At 50.0% G+C, this 20807-nt stretch overlaps 1 protein-coding gene across 1 annotated transcript; it reads left to right on the top strand.

The window, feature by feature from the left end:
• Window positions 1–691: 691 nt before the first annotated feature.
• On the top strand, window positions 692–19560 carry LOC133712655 (uncharacterized). The gene is made up of 4 exons (XM_062138768.1): window positions 692–1099; window positions 1197–1280; window positions 1416–1743; window positions 19403–19560. Exons 1-4 carry the CDS (start codon window positions 1007–1009, stop codon window positions 19552–19554), a joined length of 657 nt encoding a protein of 218 aa, XP_061994752.1. The 5' UTR covers window positions 692–1006; the 3' UTR covers window positions 19555–19560.
• The last annotated feature ends 1247 nt before the right edge of the window (window positions 19561–20807 follow it).

Genomic DNA, 20807 nt, shown 5'->3' with positions numbered 1-20807 from the left:
TGTTATTCCAGATTCTGCTGAACAAAGGGTTGAAGAGGTACGCTTTTATCCTGGCTGCTGAATTTGAGGATATTCTTTGCTGATAATTTTCTTGTTATGAAGTGTATGCAGTCTTTAAGTAGGCTTCTTGGATAATAAGTATGACACTTGTATCAATGTCATGGAGTGTATCTTCTTATCTCATGAAGAAAGTTCTCTCAGTTACAGTAGCATTACACTCAGTATGGTTCTAGTACTCATTCCTAGAAGCCTTAGGCATCATACCTAGAAGAGGTGTTATGGGTTGTTAGAATTTTATCTGCTTTGTTCTCTCATCCTTTTTTAGATCTTTCCACATTTCTGATTTTAGTAGCAGTTGATTGTTGAAATTTTCATTGTAATGAAATACAATTTTTTGATGAGTTTTACTTGTATCTCAGGTTGAACATGTGGTAAGGGAAGAGAAGTTGAGGGAAGCATATGAGCTTATCGAGATATATTGCGAACTTATTGCGGCACAATTGCCAATGTTTGAGTCGCAGAAGTATGTTAATCCCTTCAATCTTGAATTTTACTTTGCATTTTGATGTCATGTGCATACTTTTAGATTTGAATTGGCTTCATAGCATTGAATAGCTTGGTTACTGTACCAAGATGGAGAACCGATAGAGGACGATGTAGCTTCATTTTTTTCTATTCGAGACTTAAGTGCACATTGTAGGAGTACTTACTTTAGCATGAAATTTTCCGATATACTCATAACTTAGTCATAAAGTTACCAGTATGACTTATTATCTGTTACTTAGGGTATGGAGTTTGGAGCCTAATCTTGTCTATGTTTATTTCTTAAAGGAATAAGTTATTGTTTTATTATTTTTGACATTTCATTGCTCTGTTATATCTTTAAAAGAGCTTGATTCGTGTTGGTTTGTTTTATTTTCTTTACAGGAACTGCCTAATTGATCTGGAGGAAGCAGTATCAAGTGTAATTTTTGCATCTCCTAGATGTGCGGACGTACCAGAACTCATGGATATCCACAAGCATTTCACAGCAAAATATGGAAAGGAGTTCATCTCTGCAGCTGTTGAACTGCGCCCAGATAGTGGTGTAAGCCGCATGGTATGTTTCTATACCTATTATTTTGGATGATCTTAATATGGACTCTATCAAAGCCAACAGATTTGTTTTACTGATTAAATTTCTGTTTTCTTGTCAGGTAATAGAAAAATTATCCACCAAATCACCTGATGTCAAATGGGATCCCGAGGCATTTGAAGAGAAGCCTCCTGAGGACCTTCTGGTAAGAATGGTTGAGCTCCTGCTCATTTATTCATTGCTTGATATTGCATAGATGACATAAAACTATAGCTTCCTGTTTGTTTTGCATTTGTTTAAGATGTGCCAGTTGATTAATATAGTTTTTACTTCTCTTCAGAACGGACCAAATACTTTTGGCATGGCCAGTCTAGATTCTGCTCCACCACCACCTACTCATGATGTCTGTGGACCTCCTAATATCCAAGTTATGCCTAATAGCATGGCTAATAAAGCTCATGTGGAAGCTCCCCCTGGTTCCCTTCCACCTGATAAACCTCCTAATGCTGAAGTTCCACACAGAAATTATGAGTATCATGATGGACCGATGAACTCTAATGAGCAGAGTGCAAGATCATCACCTTACTTGGAGGATTCTGCTTCTACAAATGTCTCTGCCAACAAAGCAACCACATCTACCGCATTTCATCCAGAAACGGCATCTTCAGGTATATCAATTGTCATATAAAGATTGTGGTTACTGAATTCAATTGTTTTAGGGCTGTAGTTTGAGTTTCTTTTATATTGATACTTGTTAATGCTCAAAGTCTGGCGGTAGCCTCGAAGTCTGGCGGTAGCCAAACCTTCGTTTAACGCGGGTCCGGTGGGCGGACCGCTACTCCGTGGGTTTGGTGATCTTCGCTAGCTGTCAGACGAAAGACAGGGCGTCAGAGGGAGACCGCGTTGGGCGGTCTTCACTTGTCCGATGCCTAAGTCAGTCAAGGCATATAGACAGCATAACAATAAATGAGTAGTAAATGCCTAATTAATGAGGAGAGAGGAGAGAACCTTTTATAGGTGAGGAGGAGGCTGATGTTCTCCTTGTTTTCGATGTGGGACTGATGTGCTTCAGTCCCCAGCTTCAGGAGCTTCTGATGCTATCTTGACACGACGCGTGGCGGCGCGTCGGCGGTGTTCTGGGGGTGATCCGAGGCTCAGGCTGTAGCTCGCCTGGCCGTGTATCTGCATGTTATTCCTTTGGCGGGAATTAGTACCTCTGGCGGTACAATGAGCGTAGCCCATTATAGCTAACTATGCTTGTGAACGTACATGTATGTACAAGTCCCCCAAGTCCCCAGTCAAGGAGGGCAATCTTGGTTGGGGAGTTGTTCGGCGGTTTGAAGCGTTATCTTCCGCTAGACTTGCAACAGCATAATTAGCGTCAGTGCGTTGTCAACCATGGATTTACTGAGCAAACGCTTTATACCCTTTCGGGTGGGCCCCTGCTAGGCCCCCCAGGGAGTCCCCCACTCCCCGGCTAAGATAGACCTCCGGATGGTCTTCAAATTGTTTGTTGAGGGGGAGCTGCGCGGAGCAGAGGGTGTTGGGTAGCGAGCCCAATCTTTAGCACCCAAGTGACGGGGGTCAGCATGCCTGATCAGGGCCGTCGTAGACTGTTGACAAGTCCCCGTGTCCCGTAGGGACGGTCTGACCGTAACGCCGCGTGGCGGTCGTTGTCAGAGTGAGGCATGGCCTCGGGATCCGCCGCTGGTTGAAGCAGGAAACAACGTCCAGTAGACGTGCTTGGCGGTATTTTATTGAGCGGTATTGCGCTGAACAAAGTACGCAGCTTGCAAGATAAAAAGGGGGTTCCGCTAGAGGTGTGTAGCGGAAGGTGCCCCGCTTGCAGGATGACAAGGATGTTCCGCTGGCGGAGTTTCGCTCAGCGGAGACTTCGTCACTGGGAAGGTGACAAGGGAGAAGTTCCGCTGGCGGGGTTTCGCTCAGCGGAGACTTCGTCGCTTGGAAGGTGATAAGGGAGAAGTTCCGCTGGCGGGGTTTCGCTCAGCGGAGACTTCGTCGCTTGGAAGGTGACAAGGGAGAAGTTCCGCTGGCGGGGTTTCGCTCAGCGGAGACTTCGTCGCTTGGAAGGTGACAAGGGAGAAGTTCCGCTGGCGGGGTTTCGCTCAGCGGAGACTTCGTCGCTTGGAAGGTGACAAGGGAGAAGTTCCGCTGGCGGGGTTTCGCTCAGCGGAGACTTCGTCACTTGGAAGGTGATAAGGGAGAAGTTCCGCTGGCGGGGTTTCGCTCAGCGGAGACTTCATCGCTTGGAAGGTGACAAGGGAGAAGTTCAGCTGGCGGGGTTTCGCTCAGCGGAGACTTCGTCGCTTGGAAGGTGACAAGGGAGAAGTTCAGCTGGCGGGGTTTCGCTCAGCGGAGACTTCGTCCCTTGGAAGGTGACAAGGGAGAAGTTCCGCTGGCGGGGTTTCGCTCAGCGGAGACTTCGTCACTTGGAAGGTGATAAGGGAGAAGTTCCGCTGGCGGGGTTTCGCTCAGCGGAGACTTCGGGCGGTTAGTGATTTCTTCTCAAGTGGTTACTTCCTTTAGACGCTTCGTCTGGTGGTGGTCGACACGTGGCCAACTCCTAGGGGGTTAGCGTCTGGAGGCTTGTCTCCTAAGCCTGGCCGTCTTCTCACCATTAATGCTAGTAATTATGGATTCTGTAACCGAGGCGACGCCTCGGTTAATCCGGAGAGTAAGTGGAGACGTGGGACACGTGTACGGCTGGTGCGCGATGTCGTTTTCGAGTGGACGGCTTAGAACGCGTTGATGTCGACTGTTAACGTTAGTGATCCGTGGGATCTCTAGTTAGCTTTAGAGATAGAGAGAGAGAGAGAGAACGACACAAGAAGTATAGTGGTTCGCCTCCGCCTTAGCGGGAGACTACGTCCACTTGAATGTTTAACTAGTGTGTTCGGGCCTTGCGGCCCAAAGGGATTACATGAGATGTAATGGGATGAATTGTAATGAATGGTGTTTAAGTGGGAGGAGAGTTCCTTTTATAGGTGAAGGAGTGCTCTTCCTTTACATTGTCTTAGATGTGGGACAAGAAACCACTATTCTAGTCTAGAAATGCCTATTATGGAGGCAACTTGGCAAGGCCGGAAAGGTGGCTTCCCGGCGACGGATTTGCGACTTCCAGATACCGTAGCGTAGCTTGAACATAGGGCTACAAGATGCAAGTCTCGGTTGGGCCTCACCATGGCTTGTGGATGTCCTAAAGAGCGTGTTAATTATGCTTGGTGAGATAGCAAACTAGTCATGCTAGTAGGTATCTACAAGTCCCCGAAGTCCCCAAGTAAGAGGAGCTTCTTGGTTGGGGAGTTATACACATGATGTCACCAAGCATAAGTAACCGGGCGGTACGGAGCCCCTACAAGTCCCCGAACTCCGTAAGCAAGAAGGGACTCGTTAACCTGCACAACAAAGACAAAAAACAGGCATACGTAGAATGCTCGTTGCATTTGGGCAACAAATGTGAGTTGTGTGGATATGCGTTGGCATATATAAACTTATGGGGTGCGTGATACATGGTCGTGTGAGCATATGGATTGCATATGATAAATGTGTGACGCGCGCAAGGAGACGAACGAAGTCGAGTTTGACGGGGTTACACTCGTGAGATGTAAGTTGCATGAGTTCCGCGAAGGTATGCATTTGTAACTCATGAACGATGACCGCGCGTACGGTTTGTGTCTGTTTGGTTTTCGGTCGTATTAATGGAACGCGAAAAGAATTTGATTTGTCGCGGTCGGTAAACGACAAATGGTAGAAAAATTCAATGTTCCATTAACGTGTGGTGTGTCGAGTAGACATGAGCGTAAAGCTCGAGGATTGCCGAGAAGGCATGAGCGGGAAACTCGGGGTTGCCGGGAAGGCATGAGCGGGAGCTCGGGGTGCCAGGAAGGCATGAGCAGAAGCTCGGGGTGCCGGGAAGGCATGAGCTGGAAGCTCGGGGTGCCGGGAAGGCATGAGCGGGAAGCTCAAAGGTTGCCGGGAAGGCATGAGCGGGAAGCTCGTGAGCGGAAGCTCAAGGGTGTCGCGAAGGCATGAGCGGTAAGCTCGTGAGCGGAAGCTCAAAGGTTGCCGGGAAGGCATGAGCGGGAAGCTCGTGAGCGGAAGCTCAAGGGTGCCTCGAAGGCATGAGCGGGAAGCTCGTGAGCGGAAGCTCAAGGGTGCCGCGAAGGCATGAGCGGTAAGCTCGTGAGCGGAAGCTCAAAGGTTGCCGGGAAGGCATGAGCGGGAAGCTCGTGAGCGGAAGCTCAAGGGTGCCGCGAAGGCATGAGCGGTAAGCTCGTGAGCGGAAGCTCGGGGGTGCCGCGAAGGCATGAGCGGTATGCTCGTGAGCGGAAGCTCGTGGGTGCCGCGAAGGCATGAGAGGTATGCTCGTGAGCGGAAGCTCGTGGGTGCCGCGAAGGGGTGAGCGCGAAAGTTCGGCGGTGCCGCTGAGGCACGAGCGCGAAAAGCTCGGCGGTTGCCGCTGAGGCGAGAGCGTGAAAGCTCGGCGGTGCCGCTGGGGCATTAACGGGTAGCTCGAGGTGATGCCCTGAGGCATGAGCGTGACCGTTGCTAATTATGCTGGGCTGTATGTACAAGTCCCCGAAGTCCCCAGTCAAGGAGGGTGTTCTTGCGGGTTGATACCAAAGCGTAGCTTTGTGCCGTATATCAAGCATAATTAGTGCGAGTGCGTCGTCCATCTAGAATTGGTTGGAACGAACGCTTTTGCCCTTTCGGGTGGGCCCCTGCTAGGCCCACCAGGGAGTCCCCCACTCCCCAGCCACGACGGACCTCCGGATGGTTGGTAAATTGTTTGTTGAGGGGGAGCTGCACGGAGCAGAGGGTGTTGGGTAGCGAGCCCAATCTTTGGTACCCAAGCGTCGGGGTTAACTGCCGGATCAATGGCTGCCGTAGGCTGTGTTAACTAGTCCCTTTGCTATTTCTCAGAGGAGAAACTTGACTGCAATGCCGCGTAGCGGTCATTGTCATTATGAGGTGTTGCCTTACCGCTTGGCGGTTGAATGAAAAATGATAAACACATAGAGCAAGCAATAATATTTTGTTTAAGTGTCGCATGTTTATTTAATTGAGTTGCAATTAAAATAGAAGCATGGCATATGTGTATAGCATGTACTTGTAGTAAAGTTGCTAATACCATTTTTGCATTATTGTAGATATGCTAAAGGATCATTGAGATCGGTATGTGAAGCATGGCATATCTAGTATGTGAGATCTAGAAAGTGTTGCCAAATCTACGAAATGTTGTAGGCATGCTTAAAAGTTATGGAAGCATGTAAAAGCATATCAAGTGTGATATATTGTAGGCATGCTTAGAAGTAGTAAAAGCATGGTATTGGCATGGTAGTAGCTCTAATTGCAAGAGCGTAAAAGATAAGATATAGTGACTTATCTTATGCCGATTTGGAGCAAGTTGGAGTTGAAATTGGCATAGGTACCCAAATCATGTTGAAATTTGTCCAAGCATGACACTCCATGTGATCGGCGAATGATCGCAAATAGTTTGTTTTGGCCTTGTTTACATATGAATGTTTTTCATCGATTTCCTCCGAAGTCAAAACAAAAATAGGTGATTAGCTATTTATCCATATGATTTAGTTGACTAAATAAAAAGAATTTGTTTTTGTGCAAATTCCAAATAAGAAGAAGATTTAAGTAAAGGAAGTATATTAATGATGTGTTCTCAACTTGTCACAGGAACATAGGCTTTTTAGTGAGCTAGCATGCTTTGACAAGTGATAGGCTTGTGCTATATTTTGTGATTATATATGCAAGCAGCCGATAGAAGTTTGTGGTCATGTATGAATCTTCTTATGTGTAGCTAGCAAATCAACCATGAAAGAGCATGGACAGGGCATCGACACATATGTGTAGCATGTGCACAGAGAAAGTATTAAAGTGTTTCATGCTATTTAAGATGAATTTGTCATGGCATAGATGCATGAGATAAAGATAATTACAAGTATTGCAAGGCAACAAGTAATTAATTTAAATGTTCATGCATATGTCTGTCTTGAATTTCCAATGGACAATGACATTTCGTAGTGTATCTTGTACTTTGCAACAAGATGGTATGCTGACAAATGATAAGCTCCAGCCCAAGAGGTACTTATTTTCAAAAACATGGCATGCACACAGAAGCTAAACATACTTTGGATTCACGACAATTAATAGTGGCCACATGTCTTAGCTGTGTCATGTACAGAGAATATGTTTAAAGTAGTTAAATAGTGTGTTGTAGGTCATGCATATAGAACACATCAACTAAATGTCTGCTACAGGTGCTTAGAAGTAGTCATACTTTATGTGTCATTAATCTAGAGCATAGCAGATTACGTGTATGTGTGGCTTCACATAGTCAGCACACGTAGGCATATATTGTTTGACCGACTTTTATTATGATTCTATCAGTCAAAAATAGAGAAACCACGAGTAGCCATGATTGGTTTTAAAAAAACTTAGCTCACTGGTCAGCAGGGTTCTCAGGTCCGAGCTGAGGATCTTGGATCCTGATTCGAATTCTTTGGTGAATTGCAGTGGGTGAGAGCGGGATGCTCGAATAAGGACATCAGAGTGAGCGGAGGCGTCCATGTGGTAGGAAGATGGCAGCTAGCACATGATCTTGTGGCCAGAAAGAGAGTTGGGTGTATTGAGTAAATTGTTCAACTGCGTCTGCAAAGCTGACTGTTCGTAATTGGTTGGCGGAGTTGGTCCAAAGCTAGCCATGGCTGTGGTGCCTAGCGGATGATTGCTGGCGGAATGACTTTCCAGCGAAGGGTGGCGAACGGAGGCCGCTGGTGCTGCTGGAGCTTTGGGGTGCTAGCGGAAGATTTTTTTTTTTTTTTTTTTTTTTTTTGGGGTCAGCGGTAGCCTTGTCTAGCGGTGGTGGAAGGCCGGCGGAGGAAGCTCGCTCAGCTGAGGAGAAAAATCGCCTAGCTGAGAAGTCCGGCTGAGAAAACTCGTCAGCGGAGGAAGAAGGCCGGCGGAACTCGGAGCTCAGCGGAGGTTTTGAGTTCGGCGGAGCTTCGCAGCAGGCCTGGAGTTCGGCGGAGTTCGGCGGTGCTTGGGCTTGCTACTGCTGTGCGCGGGGAGGGCTGCTGCCTGCCTAGGGCTGGCAGGTTGGTGGCGGTTGTTGCTGGCGTTATCTCTCTCTGGCAGAGGGGCTCGTTGGCGGTATAGGAGCTAGCGGAGCTGCTGCATGGCGTTGCTGCGTTGTGAGCAGACAGTAGCGTCCGTGAGCTCGGCGGAGACAGGGATCCCAGCGGGGATTGGGCTAGCGGAGGAAGCCCTTAGCAACTGGATAAAAGTTTGGCCAGGGGAGCTTGCTAGGCCGGAAGGAGCCATGTCCGGCTGACAGCACCGCTAGCGTTGACCGGTGGAGGTGGAGTTAGCGGGGGGAGAAACAGCGGAGGGAGACTAGCAGAGGTAAGCTAGCGGAGCTGCAGGCGCTGGGTGTTTGACTGGCGGAGCGGAGGATGCAGCGAAGAAGAAGAAGGGTGGCCAAAGGGAATCTCTGGGTGTCCAGAGAGAATTGGCAAATTTTTTTTTTTTTTTTTTTTGGAGGTTCAGCGTTGACTAACCTTTGTCAGCGTTGACCAGACGTTGACCAACCCCTGATGGGCGTTGGCCGCCTCCGCCAGGCGTTGACCGGCCCCTGATGGGCGTTGACCGGCCCATATGTTGGTGTTTTGAGCAGTTTCTGCAAGTTTTGACCACTCCTTGGGCGTTGACCACGTGTTGACCGGCGTTGACTAGTGTTGACCGCTAAGAATTTCAATTATATAACTCAAAGAAAGAAATTATTTTGAGCTCGGTTAATATGACTTAACTCAATGGTAAGTGACGAAGCCTTTGTGTTGGCTTCCCACAGACGGCGCCAATGTTAACGTTAGTGATCCGTGGGATCTCTAGTTAGCTTTAGAGAGAGAGAGAGAGAGAACGACACAAGAAGTATAGTGGTTCGCCTCCGCCTTAGCGGGAGACTACGTCCACTTGAATGTTTAACTAGTGTGTTCGGGCCTTGCGGCCCAAAGGGATTACATGAGATGTAATGGGATGAATTGTAATGAATGGTGTTTAAGTGGGAGGAGAGTTCCTTTTATAGGTGAAGGAGTGCTCTTCCTTTACATTTTCTTAGATGTGGGACAAGAAACCACTATTCTAGTCTAGAAATGCCTATTATGGAGGCAACTTGGCAAGGCCGGAAAGGTGGCTTCCCGGCGACGGATTTGCGACTTCCAGATACCGTAGCGTAGCTTGAACATAGGGCTACAAGATGCAAGTCTCGGTTGGGCCTCACCATGGCTTGTGGATGTCCCAAAGAGCGTGTTAATTATGCTTGGTGAGATAGCAAACTAGTCATGCTAGTAGGTATCTACATCGACATAAAAGGGGGGGCACTCAGCGAGATTTGACACTTTGCTAAGGCTTCAAACTCTTACTCGTCGTCTTCACGCCCTGCTCGTCCGAGACCGAAGAAAGAGGCTGCTAGAGTTTGGAGGTATCGTTCTCGGAAACACGAAGGTTTTCCCCACCGAAGATTACTGCTCACCACCGCACCGGAAGTTTCACCACTAAGGTTGGTATTTTGATTTCTTTCCCTGTTTCATTGGATCTGTTGGTTGCTGGGTTTTGTTGTTTCTATTTTGGGGATGGTTTCTGCTCTTCTTTGGTGTGCTCGGAGGGTGTGAAGTGCGATTTGGGGGTGGGTTATGGTGTTTGGCAGAGGGTTGGTGGTTAGGGATTTGCTAGATGGTCGAATCTGGGTTGAATGTGTTTGTTCTTGTTTTGGCTTTTTCTGGGTAAACTGTTCTTGGTATTCTTGGGTATAACTGATATAGGCCTAGGCTAGATCTTTGTTTGAGCTAACTGATTTGGGTTTTAGGGTTTGGGATGGCTAACGTCGTAGAGATTTCGAGCAGTGAGGATTCCGGGTCTGACGTGTCGTTCAGCGTGGCGGATAGAGTATTTATTGATTCGTTGCGTCCGTCTGCCCATGCAGGAACCTCACTGCCAGAACCACTAGAGGTTGAGCCGCTACAGACCATACCCTGGGAAGTAGCTATGGGTCGTGCCTCGCGTCCAGAGAGTTCTAGGGCAGGAGAGGCCGCCGTTGCCAAAAATAGGCGTGATGAGCGGTTGGCGAGTAACAGCGCTGCCAGTGGGTCTGCTGGCGGGGGAGGATGCTGAGTCAGCGTGGGTTCTCCAGGACGGCACCCCTGTTGACGAGGCCGGAGGGCGGATGAACGTTGCTGCCGTCAATCGGGTGAAGCGGATGTTCCGGTTGCCAGGTTCGGTGAAGCTGCGTCCGCCGACAGTGGACGAGAAGGCATCGGTTCTTCCAGAGGGGTATGCCGCCGTGCACGAGGCGATATTCCGCCAAGTAGTGACACTCCCGCTGGTGCCAAATCTTCAGATCTTGGTGTGCGAATTTGGCCTTGCCTTTGGGCAAATTTGCCCTAATATGTGGCGGTTAATGCTGGCGCTGAACTCACTATGGAGGTTGTCCGGTTGTGAGGGACCGACTGTGGCGGAGGTGCTTCATTTCTACGAGTTGGTGTATGTGAAGTGCCAAGGTTGCAGAGGGCAGGTGAATTTGAGCCGCCGCCAGGGAGCGCCCAAGCTGATTGAGAACCTAAGGGATTCAATGTCCTACTGGCGGGGGACCTTCTGCGTTGCCACGGAGGGGTGGGAGTACCACGCTGGGTCCAACGAGGGGGAGCCGACGTTTAGGATTAAGTCGGAGTTTCAACATATCCGAGGTTGTTTACCGGTCTCCGCTGAACATAGCTGGCGGTATCTCCAATGTGTAGACTTATAATTTTTCTAACGATTATTGTGTTTGTGCAGCGGGATTGCGGTATAACCTGACGCGTGAAGAAGAGTGTCGCGTGGCACGCATCAGAGGCTGTTGGCGGAATCGTAACTTGTTGGATTTTCGCCTTCTTACAGGTTGGGAGTTGTTGGTCGATCAACGACTAACTCGCGCCGTTGGTAAGAAATATCCGCCACACTGTACCTTTGATCTGAGTGTCCCAGGCTGACTGGCTTGTTTTTTAATTTTTTTGTTTTTTATTTTTTTTTAGAAACTCCGCCATGTAACAAATCGAGCCGCCACGCTTTCGATAAGGCTATGGACCGTGTCGAGATCGATAACTTCCTGGAGACCAGGTACGCCGAAGGGCTGGCGGCCCAGCAGACTGTTGTGAACCCCGACACGCTGACGCTGAGCCCGTCCGAGGTTCCGGTGGTGCTACCCATGCCGCACCACTCCCATCTTGGTGGTGACGGCTTGTCGGTCGTTCAGGCGGGGGCCTACGTGGATGGCGGGAAGAAGGGGTCTACTACCGCCGCGCCCCAAAAAGAGAGGGTGCCTGCCAACCGGCGCGGCCCACACAAGGAGAGAACGGTGCCGCCGGTGGAGACCGTAACCATTGCAAGGCCGCCGCCGAGGGAAGCGAGGCCTGCTGCTGGGAACACAAGGGTGCTCCAGCGAACGCGCCGGCAGAATGACTCCCCTGATGAGGAAGAGGGGGGCGATGTGGAGACTATTGGGTCCCGCCAGCAGAAGAAGGCTCGGCCAGCTCCGCTCAAGTCTTCCGTGGTGGAGAGAGAGACGCCCGCGAGTGACCTGGACTCGTTCGCCGCGTATGCCGAATTCATGACTGACGATGAGCGGGAGTTTCTCTATCATCTCTGCGAGCGGCTGGGGTTCGGCGGTCTAGCGGGGATTTCGCGCCCAACAGCCATTGACCAGTCGCCCTATAGCTCGGCCTTTGGTCAATTGTCAGCTGGGATGCATGAAATGTTCCTGGCGGTGTCGAAGCAGCCCCAGGTTGAGCGGGAGCTCAGGGAGGAGGTCCAAAGTCTCCAGAGGGAGCTGGCGGAGGCGAGGGACAGGCTGGTGGAGGTGGAACGGCGCCTGACAAAGGCGGACTGTGACGTTGCGGACGCCCGCGGCAAGCTGGCGGTGGCCGTAAAGCGGGACGTGGAGAGGAATGAACACGTCTCCAAGTTGGAGCAGGACATGGCCTTGCTGCAGGAGCGGGTAGCCGCTAAGGATAAGAAGATCGATATCCTGCAGCGAGAGTCTGCCGCCAGACTAGCCGAGGTGAAGAGGCTGGAGGGTGAGTTCGCCCGCCTGAAAGCTGCAGGGAGCAGCGCGGCGGCGCCGCTGTTGAGGCATTCAAATAGTCGGCGGAGTATAAAAAGGCCATGACTGAGGCGGCAAAGGCTGGGGCCCTAGAAAATGTGGAGATGTTGAAGCAGAATGGCGCTATTGACTTTGTGAAGGCGTCCCAGCCCACTGTACCGGCAGCCAAGGATGCCCCGCCGGCGAAGGATGTGGTCCCTGTTCCAGCGGAAGGCGCTCGCTCGGGAAGTGGAGAGAGCAGCGCACGCCCGGCGGATGGTTCCCAGCGGACTCCTCCTACCCAGTCGGAGGTGTCCCGTGCTGGTTTCTTGGCGGCTCATACTCGGGCGGACGGTACCATAGAGACTCCAAGTCCCACCGCCCGAGGGTCTGACCAAACAAGCCGCGCGCACCCGCCGCCGCACGTCGAAGGTGAAGAAGCTGGGGCCAACCCCTGAGATGTTGGAAGCTCCCCTCTTTTTTTTTGTAGCCGCTGAGGCGTAACAAATTTTTGTAATGAACATTTTTATATGGAATGAAGTTTTGATTTTTGGTGTTTGTCATGATATGCCTGTACCGCTAGGGTTTTGACTTAGAATTTTCTTTTGCCAATCAATGAAACATTAAAGGGATTAAGATTGGTCCAAGTGCACCGCGTAGCGGACGTGGTCCGCTGACGATTGCTGGCGTTGCCAGTTGCCTTCGGTGCTAGAATTGGGAACAATGGTTTGAATAATTCCTCGTTTCATTGATAGCTGATTGATCAGCGTGTACAAAAGTGGGGTAGTACCCGTTGGGTAGCTTCCCTTAGCTAAATATTGAACAAAAATTTAGCTAAGTCAAGATGCTCCTGGGTAGCGGCATGACTATTTGTAGTAATACCGAAGGTGTTCGGTATTCCAAGGGTGGGTCGTTGTGACGCCATCCTTGCCCATTAAGTAGAAGGTGCCTGGGCTAACGACTTCCACAATTTTGTATGGACCTTCCCATGTTGGGCGGAGTTTTGCTGGCGGTGGAATGACTTCCTTCATTACCCAGTCCCCCAATTGGAGGTTCCGAGCCTTGACCCTGGCGTTGTAGAAACGCGATACCCGCTGCTTGTTTTGCAAGTTGTGCAAGTGGGCCTTGTGTCGTTTTTCTTCTAGGAGGTCCTTGTCCAGGTTGACGCCGTCGCTGTTGGTCTCTGGGCAGTAGCCTTCGACCCTAGCGGTAGGTTGAGTGACTTCAATAGGTAGGACAGCCTCTGATCCGAACATCATACAGAAAGGCGTTTCGCCGGTGGCGGAAGTTGGAGTTGTCCGGATGGCCCATAGAACTTCTGGAAGCTTCTCCGCCCACAAACCCTTGGCGTTGTCGAGTTTCTTGTTTAGCAGCTTCTTGATTATCTTGTTTGCTGCTTCGACCTGGCCGTTGGTTTGGGGATGAGCGACAGACGCAAAACTCATCTTGGTGCCAAGGTTGGCGGTGAAAGATATGAGTTCCTTGTTGTTAAACTACGTGCCGTTGTCTGTAATGATTGTATGTGGGACACCATAGCGGCAGTAGATGTTCTTCCAGAGGAAGTGAATTACCTTGGCGGTAGTTATTGCCGTTAGTGGCTCTGCCTCTATCCACTTGCTGTTGTAGTCGATGGCAACAATGATGTACTTGAACTGGCCCTTAGTGGTTTGAAATTTTCCCATCAAGTCGAGGCCCCACGTAGAGTGAACCCATGGGCCGATGATGATTGACAGCGGCTCAGCCGGTGCATGCGGGAGATCAGCATATTGTTGGCATTTGTGGCAAGATCTCGATATCCGCCGGGCGTCATCACCGAGTGTGGGCCAAAAGTAGCCTTGTCACATTGTGCGATTGGCAATGGATCTGGCGCCCGAGTGGTTTCCGCATTCTCCGCCGTGGATCCTCTCCAGCACGACCTGTCCCTCCTCTGGGGTTAAACAGCGGAGGTTGGGGTGGGTGAACCCCTGGTGGTAGAGCTTGCCATTTTGGATGTTGTAGCGGGTTACTCTCCGCTTGAGCTGTCGCGCCTTGACTTTGTCCTCCGGCAATGTCCCGTTGCGCTTGTATTCAATAATCTCGTCCATCCAGTTGGGATTGACTTCAATGTTGAAGATCTCCGCCAGGGTCTTTGTGATACTTGGCTTGTCAAGGCACTCCACTCTTGTGTCCGCTGGACTCTGATGTGGCTGGGCGGTTGCCAGTCTCGCCAGTGAATCAGCCTTGGCGTTTTTTTCCCTGGGGATTTGTGTGATGTTGTGAAATTTGAATTTCTTGAGCAGTGTCTTGACGTACCCCAAATACGCCGCTAACTGTTGGTCCTTGGCTTGGAAGCTGTCGTTGACCTGGTTAACGACTAATTGAGAGTCGCTGAAGATGTTGACGCTGTCAGCACCTGAGTCAATGGCGAGGAGTAGGCCGGCGATGAGTGCTTCGTACTCCGCCATATTGTTTGAAGCTTTGAAGTTGAATTTCAACGCGTATTCCGCGTTCAGTCCCCCCGGTCCTGTTAAGATGACTCCAGCGCCGCTGGCCTTGGCGCTGGCGGAGCCGTCCACATGCAAGTTCCAGTCTGACTGTAAGGGAGTTGACTCTTTAGCGGTTGTCACTTCCGCTCCGGGCTCTAGCTGACGCTCGGTGAGTTCGGCAATGAAGTCCGCCACTGCCTGGCCTTTCATGGCGGTTCTTGGTTTGTAATCAATGTCGAACTCACTGAGCTCAATGGCCCACTTGCTGAGGCGCCCCGAATGTTCAGGGTTCTGCATTACCTGCCTCAGCGGTTGATTGGTTAACACATGGATTGTGTGGGCCTGAAAGTATTGGCGGAGTCGTCTGGCGGCAACGATGAGTGCGAGAGCGAGTTGCTCTAAGGGAGGGTATCTTGTTTCTGCTCCGTTCATGCCTCTGCTGGCGTAGAACACTGGGAGTTCATCCTGGCCCTCCCGCCGGACAATGGCGCAGCTTACCGCTGATACTGATACCGCTAGGTATATAAACAGTGTTTCTCCTTGCACAGGGATAGAGAGGAGTGGGACTGCCGCTAAGTACTCCTTCAGGCCCTGGAACGCCGCCTGACACTCTGGGTTCCAGTTGATGACTTTCTTGTGAGTCGTTTTGAGGAGCTTGAAAAATGGGGCACACTTATCAGTGAGTCTGGAGATGAATCGAGAAAGGGCGGTTAACTTGCCCTGGAGGCAATGGACGTGCACCTTATACTCAGGATCCGCCAGGTCGAGGATGGCTTGTACCTTATCCGGGTTAGCCTCGATGCCTCGTTCGCTGACGATATAACCCAGAAACTTGCTGGCGGTGACGCCAAAGAAACATTTTTCTGGGTTGAGGCGCATACCATAGGCCAGGAGAATGGTTACTGCTATAACCTTGAGGTTTGCCACATATCCGCTGGCCTTTAAGCTCTTGACCAACATGTCGTCCACGTAGACCTCGATTATTTTGCCGAGATGTTCCGCGAACATGGCGTTCATCAGTCGTTGATAAGTGGCACCGGCGTTCTTCAGACCGAAAGGCATCACATTGTAGCAGTAGAGGCCCTTGTCGGTGGTGAAGGTGGTGCACTCCTGATCGCCGGGATGCATCTTGAACTGATTATAGCCGGAGAAAGCGTCCATCATGCTAAGGAGCTCATGCCCGGCGGTTGCATCAACCAGTTGATCAATGCAAGGTAGCGGGAAGCTATCCTTTGGGCATGCCTTGTTGAGATTTTTGAGGTCGACACACATCCGCCACTTTCCGCTGGGCTTTTTAACCATGACCAAGTTGGAAATCCACTAGGGATAGATGACTTGGCGGATGAACCCAATGCCTTGGAGTTTTGCAACCTCCTCTCCTATTGCCCGATATTTTTCCTCATCAAAGGCCCTCCGCTTCTGTTTGATGGGATAAAAGGATGGTTTGATGGTCAACTTGTGTGTGATGATCTCAGGAGAGATACCTGGCATGTCCGCATATGACCATGCAAAGACGGCAGCATTGTCACGTAGGAACTGAGTGAGTTCCGCCACTACCTCTGGGTCTAGTTGGGCGCCTATAAGGACTGTCCGCTCAGGGTGCTCGTCCGAGATGCAGACAACCTTCAACGACGTTTTCCGGGTTGACCGGCTCCTTCTTTACATACTTCTTCTCCTCATCTCTAGGATCCTCAAAGATATCTGGTGGCGGTGCCCGATTACCCACCGTCAGAATTTCATGGCGGCGCGTTGACCGCGCTATAGTCGTTGAATAGCATTCTCGTGCCAACTGTTGACTTCCCCTCACACAGCCTGTGCCGTTGGGCGTGGGGAACTTTATGAGAAGCATGTATCCAGCGATGAAGCACTTGAGCTTGTTGAGTGCCGGCCGTCCAATGATGGCGTTATACGAACTGAAGCAATCGACAATTATGAATTCCGTATGTACCTCCGCCATACATGGACTAGTGCTAATAACCAACCGCATGTAGTCGGAACCAAGCGGTTGCGTAACGTCGCCGGAGAAGCTGAGCAGTGGCTCGTGATCCTGGAGTAATTTCCTGTTCCGCTTGAGGTGGTTGTAGCAATCGCTGAAGATGACGTTGACAGCGGACCCGCTATCCACCAGTATTCTCCCCACCGAAAATCTGCCAAGAATGGCATCGACCAAGAATGGGTCGTCATGGGGTAAATGCACTCCGCGCTCCTCCTCCTCTGAGAAGGTAATAGGTTCCCAACCTGACTTTGGGAGTTTGGCGGATCTTTCGTAACAGATGTTGCAGACTTCCTTTGGGTGATTAGCGCGTGCATAGCGCTTCCTTGCCCTGTGGGACATGCTAGTGATTGGGGCACCGCCGTTGATGGTGTTGATGCGGCCCAAAGTCTCAACATTGGCGATCACAGGTGGCGGTTGACGCACCTTGAACTGCTCCATCTTGCCGTCACGGTACAAGGTCTCAATGGCCGTTTTGAGAGCATTGCAGCTGTTGGTATTGTGGCCGCTGTCCTCGCGGTATTTACACCACTTGCCGGTGTTCCTTGGTTTTCCCGTTTTTGGGTATCTTGGTGGGGGTGGCGGTGGGACTTGATCCTTGCACTGATTGTATATTTCCTCATACGAGGCCGTGAGGACCGTAAACACTGCATACCGCTGAGAGGACTCCGTTTGTTTGTTGCGGTTATCCCCATGGGTTGGGCGGTTGCCCTTGTTGTAGTGCTGGTTCCTCTGCCGCTTGTTCTGGTGGTGGCCCTGCTGCCACTCCCTCTTCTTGTCAGTTGGCGGTGCTGAAAGGGTTTTATTAGCGGTTTCCTGATGACTGGAGGATGGCTGTGTTGACTTTGTTGGTGTTGCTGGTGGCGGTGGGGTTTCTCCATATGTGATGAATTCCACCTGGGCGTGAATGACCGCCTCACTCATGACGTGGTCATATGCCGCATTTGGATGATTGTAGTTGAGGTGATAGAGGAATGGCTCCTTGAGGAGTCCCTGCTTGAAGGCCGCTGATGCCATTGTTTTGTCTAAATCACGGCACTGAGATGCTGCCGCCCGCCACCTTGTGACGAATGCCTTCAGTGATTCGTCTGCCCCTTGCTTGACGCTGAACAGCTGACTTGTGTTGTGATGTCGGGCGGACAATAAGATGAACCGAGAGAGGAAGGCGTGTGATAGTGCATGGAATGAATCAATGGACCCTGGCGGACACTCGAAGAACCAGTTCATAGCCTCACCATCTAGCGTTTCACTGAACAAGTGGCACAGGGTGGCGTCGTCAAAACCCTTGTTGTTGGTGACTTTCTTGAAGGTGTCCATATGGACGAAGGGGTCAGACATGCCGCTGTAATGTGACATCTTTGGGGTTTTTGCATACGCTGGTCTAATAGCCTGTAGAATCGCAGCGGTGAAGGGTCCAGGTCTGGAAGCAAAAAGTGGATTTTGAGTTGGCGTTGGGGCGCCCGACTCCGCCCGGATTAATCTCTGCTCCAGTTGTTGCATCCTTTCCAGTATCTGGGCTGTTGCACTGCGGGCGGAGCCCGCTTGGGTATTCCGCTGGACCTGCCTGCTCCTTGGAGCAGGCGGATTGCCTTCAGTCCTCGCCATAGCCTCCGAGCGGTTGGTGTGCGGCAGTGACTCCGCCTCTTGCTCCAACATTAGTTGGGGGATGGGCGGTGGTCCCATCCCCAATAGTTCAGGTGGGTCCAGCGGTACCTGCATATGTATGACTGGCCCTGGTATCAATGTTCCAGTGTTGGGCCGACTACGCCTGGTGCTGCGTGACTGCTCACTCTGCGCTGGATTGGCGGTGGCTCCCAGCGCTCTCTTTAGTTCATCAAAACGTGACATAAGCGTAGCCACTTGTCTTTGGGCCTCGGCCTTTTCCCTGCGCTCCTCTTCACGCTCTCTGTTTGCCTTGTGAAGGTCCGCCAGTGCCAGCTCGTACATAGTGGTGAGATCTTGGCCTGGTGGGCGGCTGCTGCTTGGAATCGCCTCACCGCCGGGGTTGGCTGGGGTGTTGAATAGTGCGCGGTTAACCCCTACCGCTGGGTTGGAGGGTTGGGGAATGGCGGACTGATCCACGTGCTCCTCAGCATTTCCCCCGCTACCGTTAGTCATGGTGATTGTGGTGGGATGACCTTTTGTTCAAGAGTTCCCACAGACGGCGCCAATGTTAATGCTCAAAGTCTGGCGGTAGCCTCGAAGTCTGGCGGTAGCCAAACCTTCGTTTAACGCGGGTCCGGTGGGCGGACTGCTACTCCGTGGGTTTGGTGATCTTCGCTAGCTGTCAGACGAAAGACAGGGCGTCAGAGGGAGACCGCGTTGGGCGGTCTTCACTTCTCCGATGCCTAAGTCAGTCAAGGCATCTAGACAGCATAACAATAAATGAGTAGTAAATGCCTAATTAATGAGGAGAGAGGAGTGAACCTTTTATAGGTGAGGAGGAGGCTGATCTTCTCCTTGTTTTCGATGTGGGACTGATGTGCTTCAATCCCCAGCTTCAGGAGCTTCTGATGCTATCTTGACACGGCGCGTCGGCGGTGATCTGTGGGTGATCCGAGGCTCAGGCTGTAGCTCGCCTGGCCGTGTATCTGCATGTTATTCCTTTGGCGGGAATTAGTACCTCTGGCGGTACAATGAGCGTAGCCCATTATAGCTAATTATGCTTGTGAATGTACATGTATGTACAATACTTAATTGGACTTTTTCATCTTTGCATACAGGATGCAGAAGTGATCGAATGGAAATGCATGGGGATGATAATTCTTCGGGCAGGCAGAACTGGAACATGCAATTTAAGGATGCTACCTCTGCAGCACAGGCAGCTGCTGAATCAGCACAACGAGCAGGCATCAAACCTGAGAAAATTCCCTAACTTGGAGGTATAAGATCTGAAAAGAAATCTAGCAAGACTTCCTTCCCATCTAATTCAAACGTTGGCAGCGATCAACTCAAAAATTTCTGAAGTGTTTCCGGTGGGGATTCTTCATGTTAACATTCATTAAAGTACAATTGGAATGAATTCTGAGGGAAATGCTCCTCTGGCTTTTGATGATTCGGGAACTACAAGGATGTTTAGCTTTGTTTCTGATTTCCCCTTCAGTTTTGCTTTGAAGGTTTAGCTTTTGACCATAATGAGCTTGTTTCTAGGCATTGTGGATAGAGAGTGCTTTAAGCCTTTAAGAGCTTCAGTTTTGTGTTGTTTAACACCACTGGCTGCTTTTGAGCTCTGTCCTCTTGCTTGACTTTTGTCGGAAGAGTAGAAGTGAACTTGGGACATTTCTTTTGACAAGAATCTATACAATCTATTTCTGACGCAGAAGTGCAAATATCTTTTATAATTTGCTGTGTTTGTGGTACATTCTTTTGATTTGTTTCTTTCCTATGCCTTTATAATGAAAATCAATGAAGAAAATGTTTTCAGCCCATAATTTTTTTTTTCTCGAATTTCCTATGCTTGTTTGCTTTTCATTCTTCTGTTTCACAGTAGAGAACACATATTAAACAAGGAAGACAGTTGAGATATTTTCACAGTTGATCCATATAGTATATATAAATCTCTCAGAATCCTTGAAATTGAATTATCTTGAATCCTAGGGAGCTGATAGTATGGCCAGTTTGAGCCATGTAATCTCGGTTGGATGCACCGTCTATAGTTCGATCTTCCCCTCCGTCCGGGTTGTGCAAGAATCGTCTTGCTGGTTTGATATCAAGCCTAGGAGGTCTGCATTGACTTAAGTCTATCAAAATAATCATGATAGCAATACTACTCGTGTGGTTTTCTTTCTTACTTGGTTTTATATAACTTCCCTGACTCCCGGCCATTACAATGTTTCTTAGTGTGTTACCATTATATATTCAGAATCCTTCTGCATTGCACCAGAAAGCAAGTGATTGCCAATAAACCAAATGTATTACAGAGTGAGGACTTATATGAGGAGCTTGGATTTGGAATATGTTTGTGTATTTAAGAATAATTATAATAATAATAACAACAACTAAATTAGAATTGTCACTGATGTGGTACAATTTATACTGAAGACCGGTGTGTTCCCAAGAGAATCAATTCATCAAATGCCCTCAAGGAAATAGAAATTGCTACCGCAAATCACCTAAGGTAAGTACTTA

The sequence above is a fragment of the Rosa rugosa genome, chromosome 1 (assembly GCF_958449725.1).
Source record: "Rosa rugosa chromosome 1, drRosRugo1.1, whole genome shotgun sequence".
NCBI classification, from domain to species: domain Eukaryota; kingdom Viridiplantae; phylum Streptophyta; class Magnoliopsida; order Rosales; family Rosaceae; genus Rosa; species Rosa rugosa.
The sequence above is the reverse complement of the archived record's forward strand: the minus strand, read 5'-3'. Positions and strand labels throughout refer to the sequence as shown.

Bases quoted from the DNA above. Each gene is read 5' to 3' on its own strand.
- LOC133712655 (XM_062138768.1), top strand. From the start codon at position 1,007: ATGGATATCCACAAGCATTTCACAGCAAAATATGGAAAGGAGTTCATC. The intron at 1,100-1,196 runs GTATGTTTCTAT...TTTTCTTGTCAG, and splicing joins ATAGTGGTGTAAGCCGCATG to GTAATAGAAAAATTATCCAC. The intron at 1,281-1,415 runs GTAAGAATGGTT...ACTTCTCTTCAG, and splicing joins AGCCTCCTGAGGACCTTCTG to AACGGACCAAATACTTTTGG.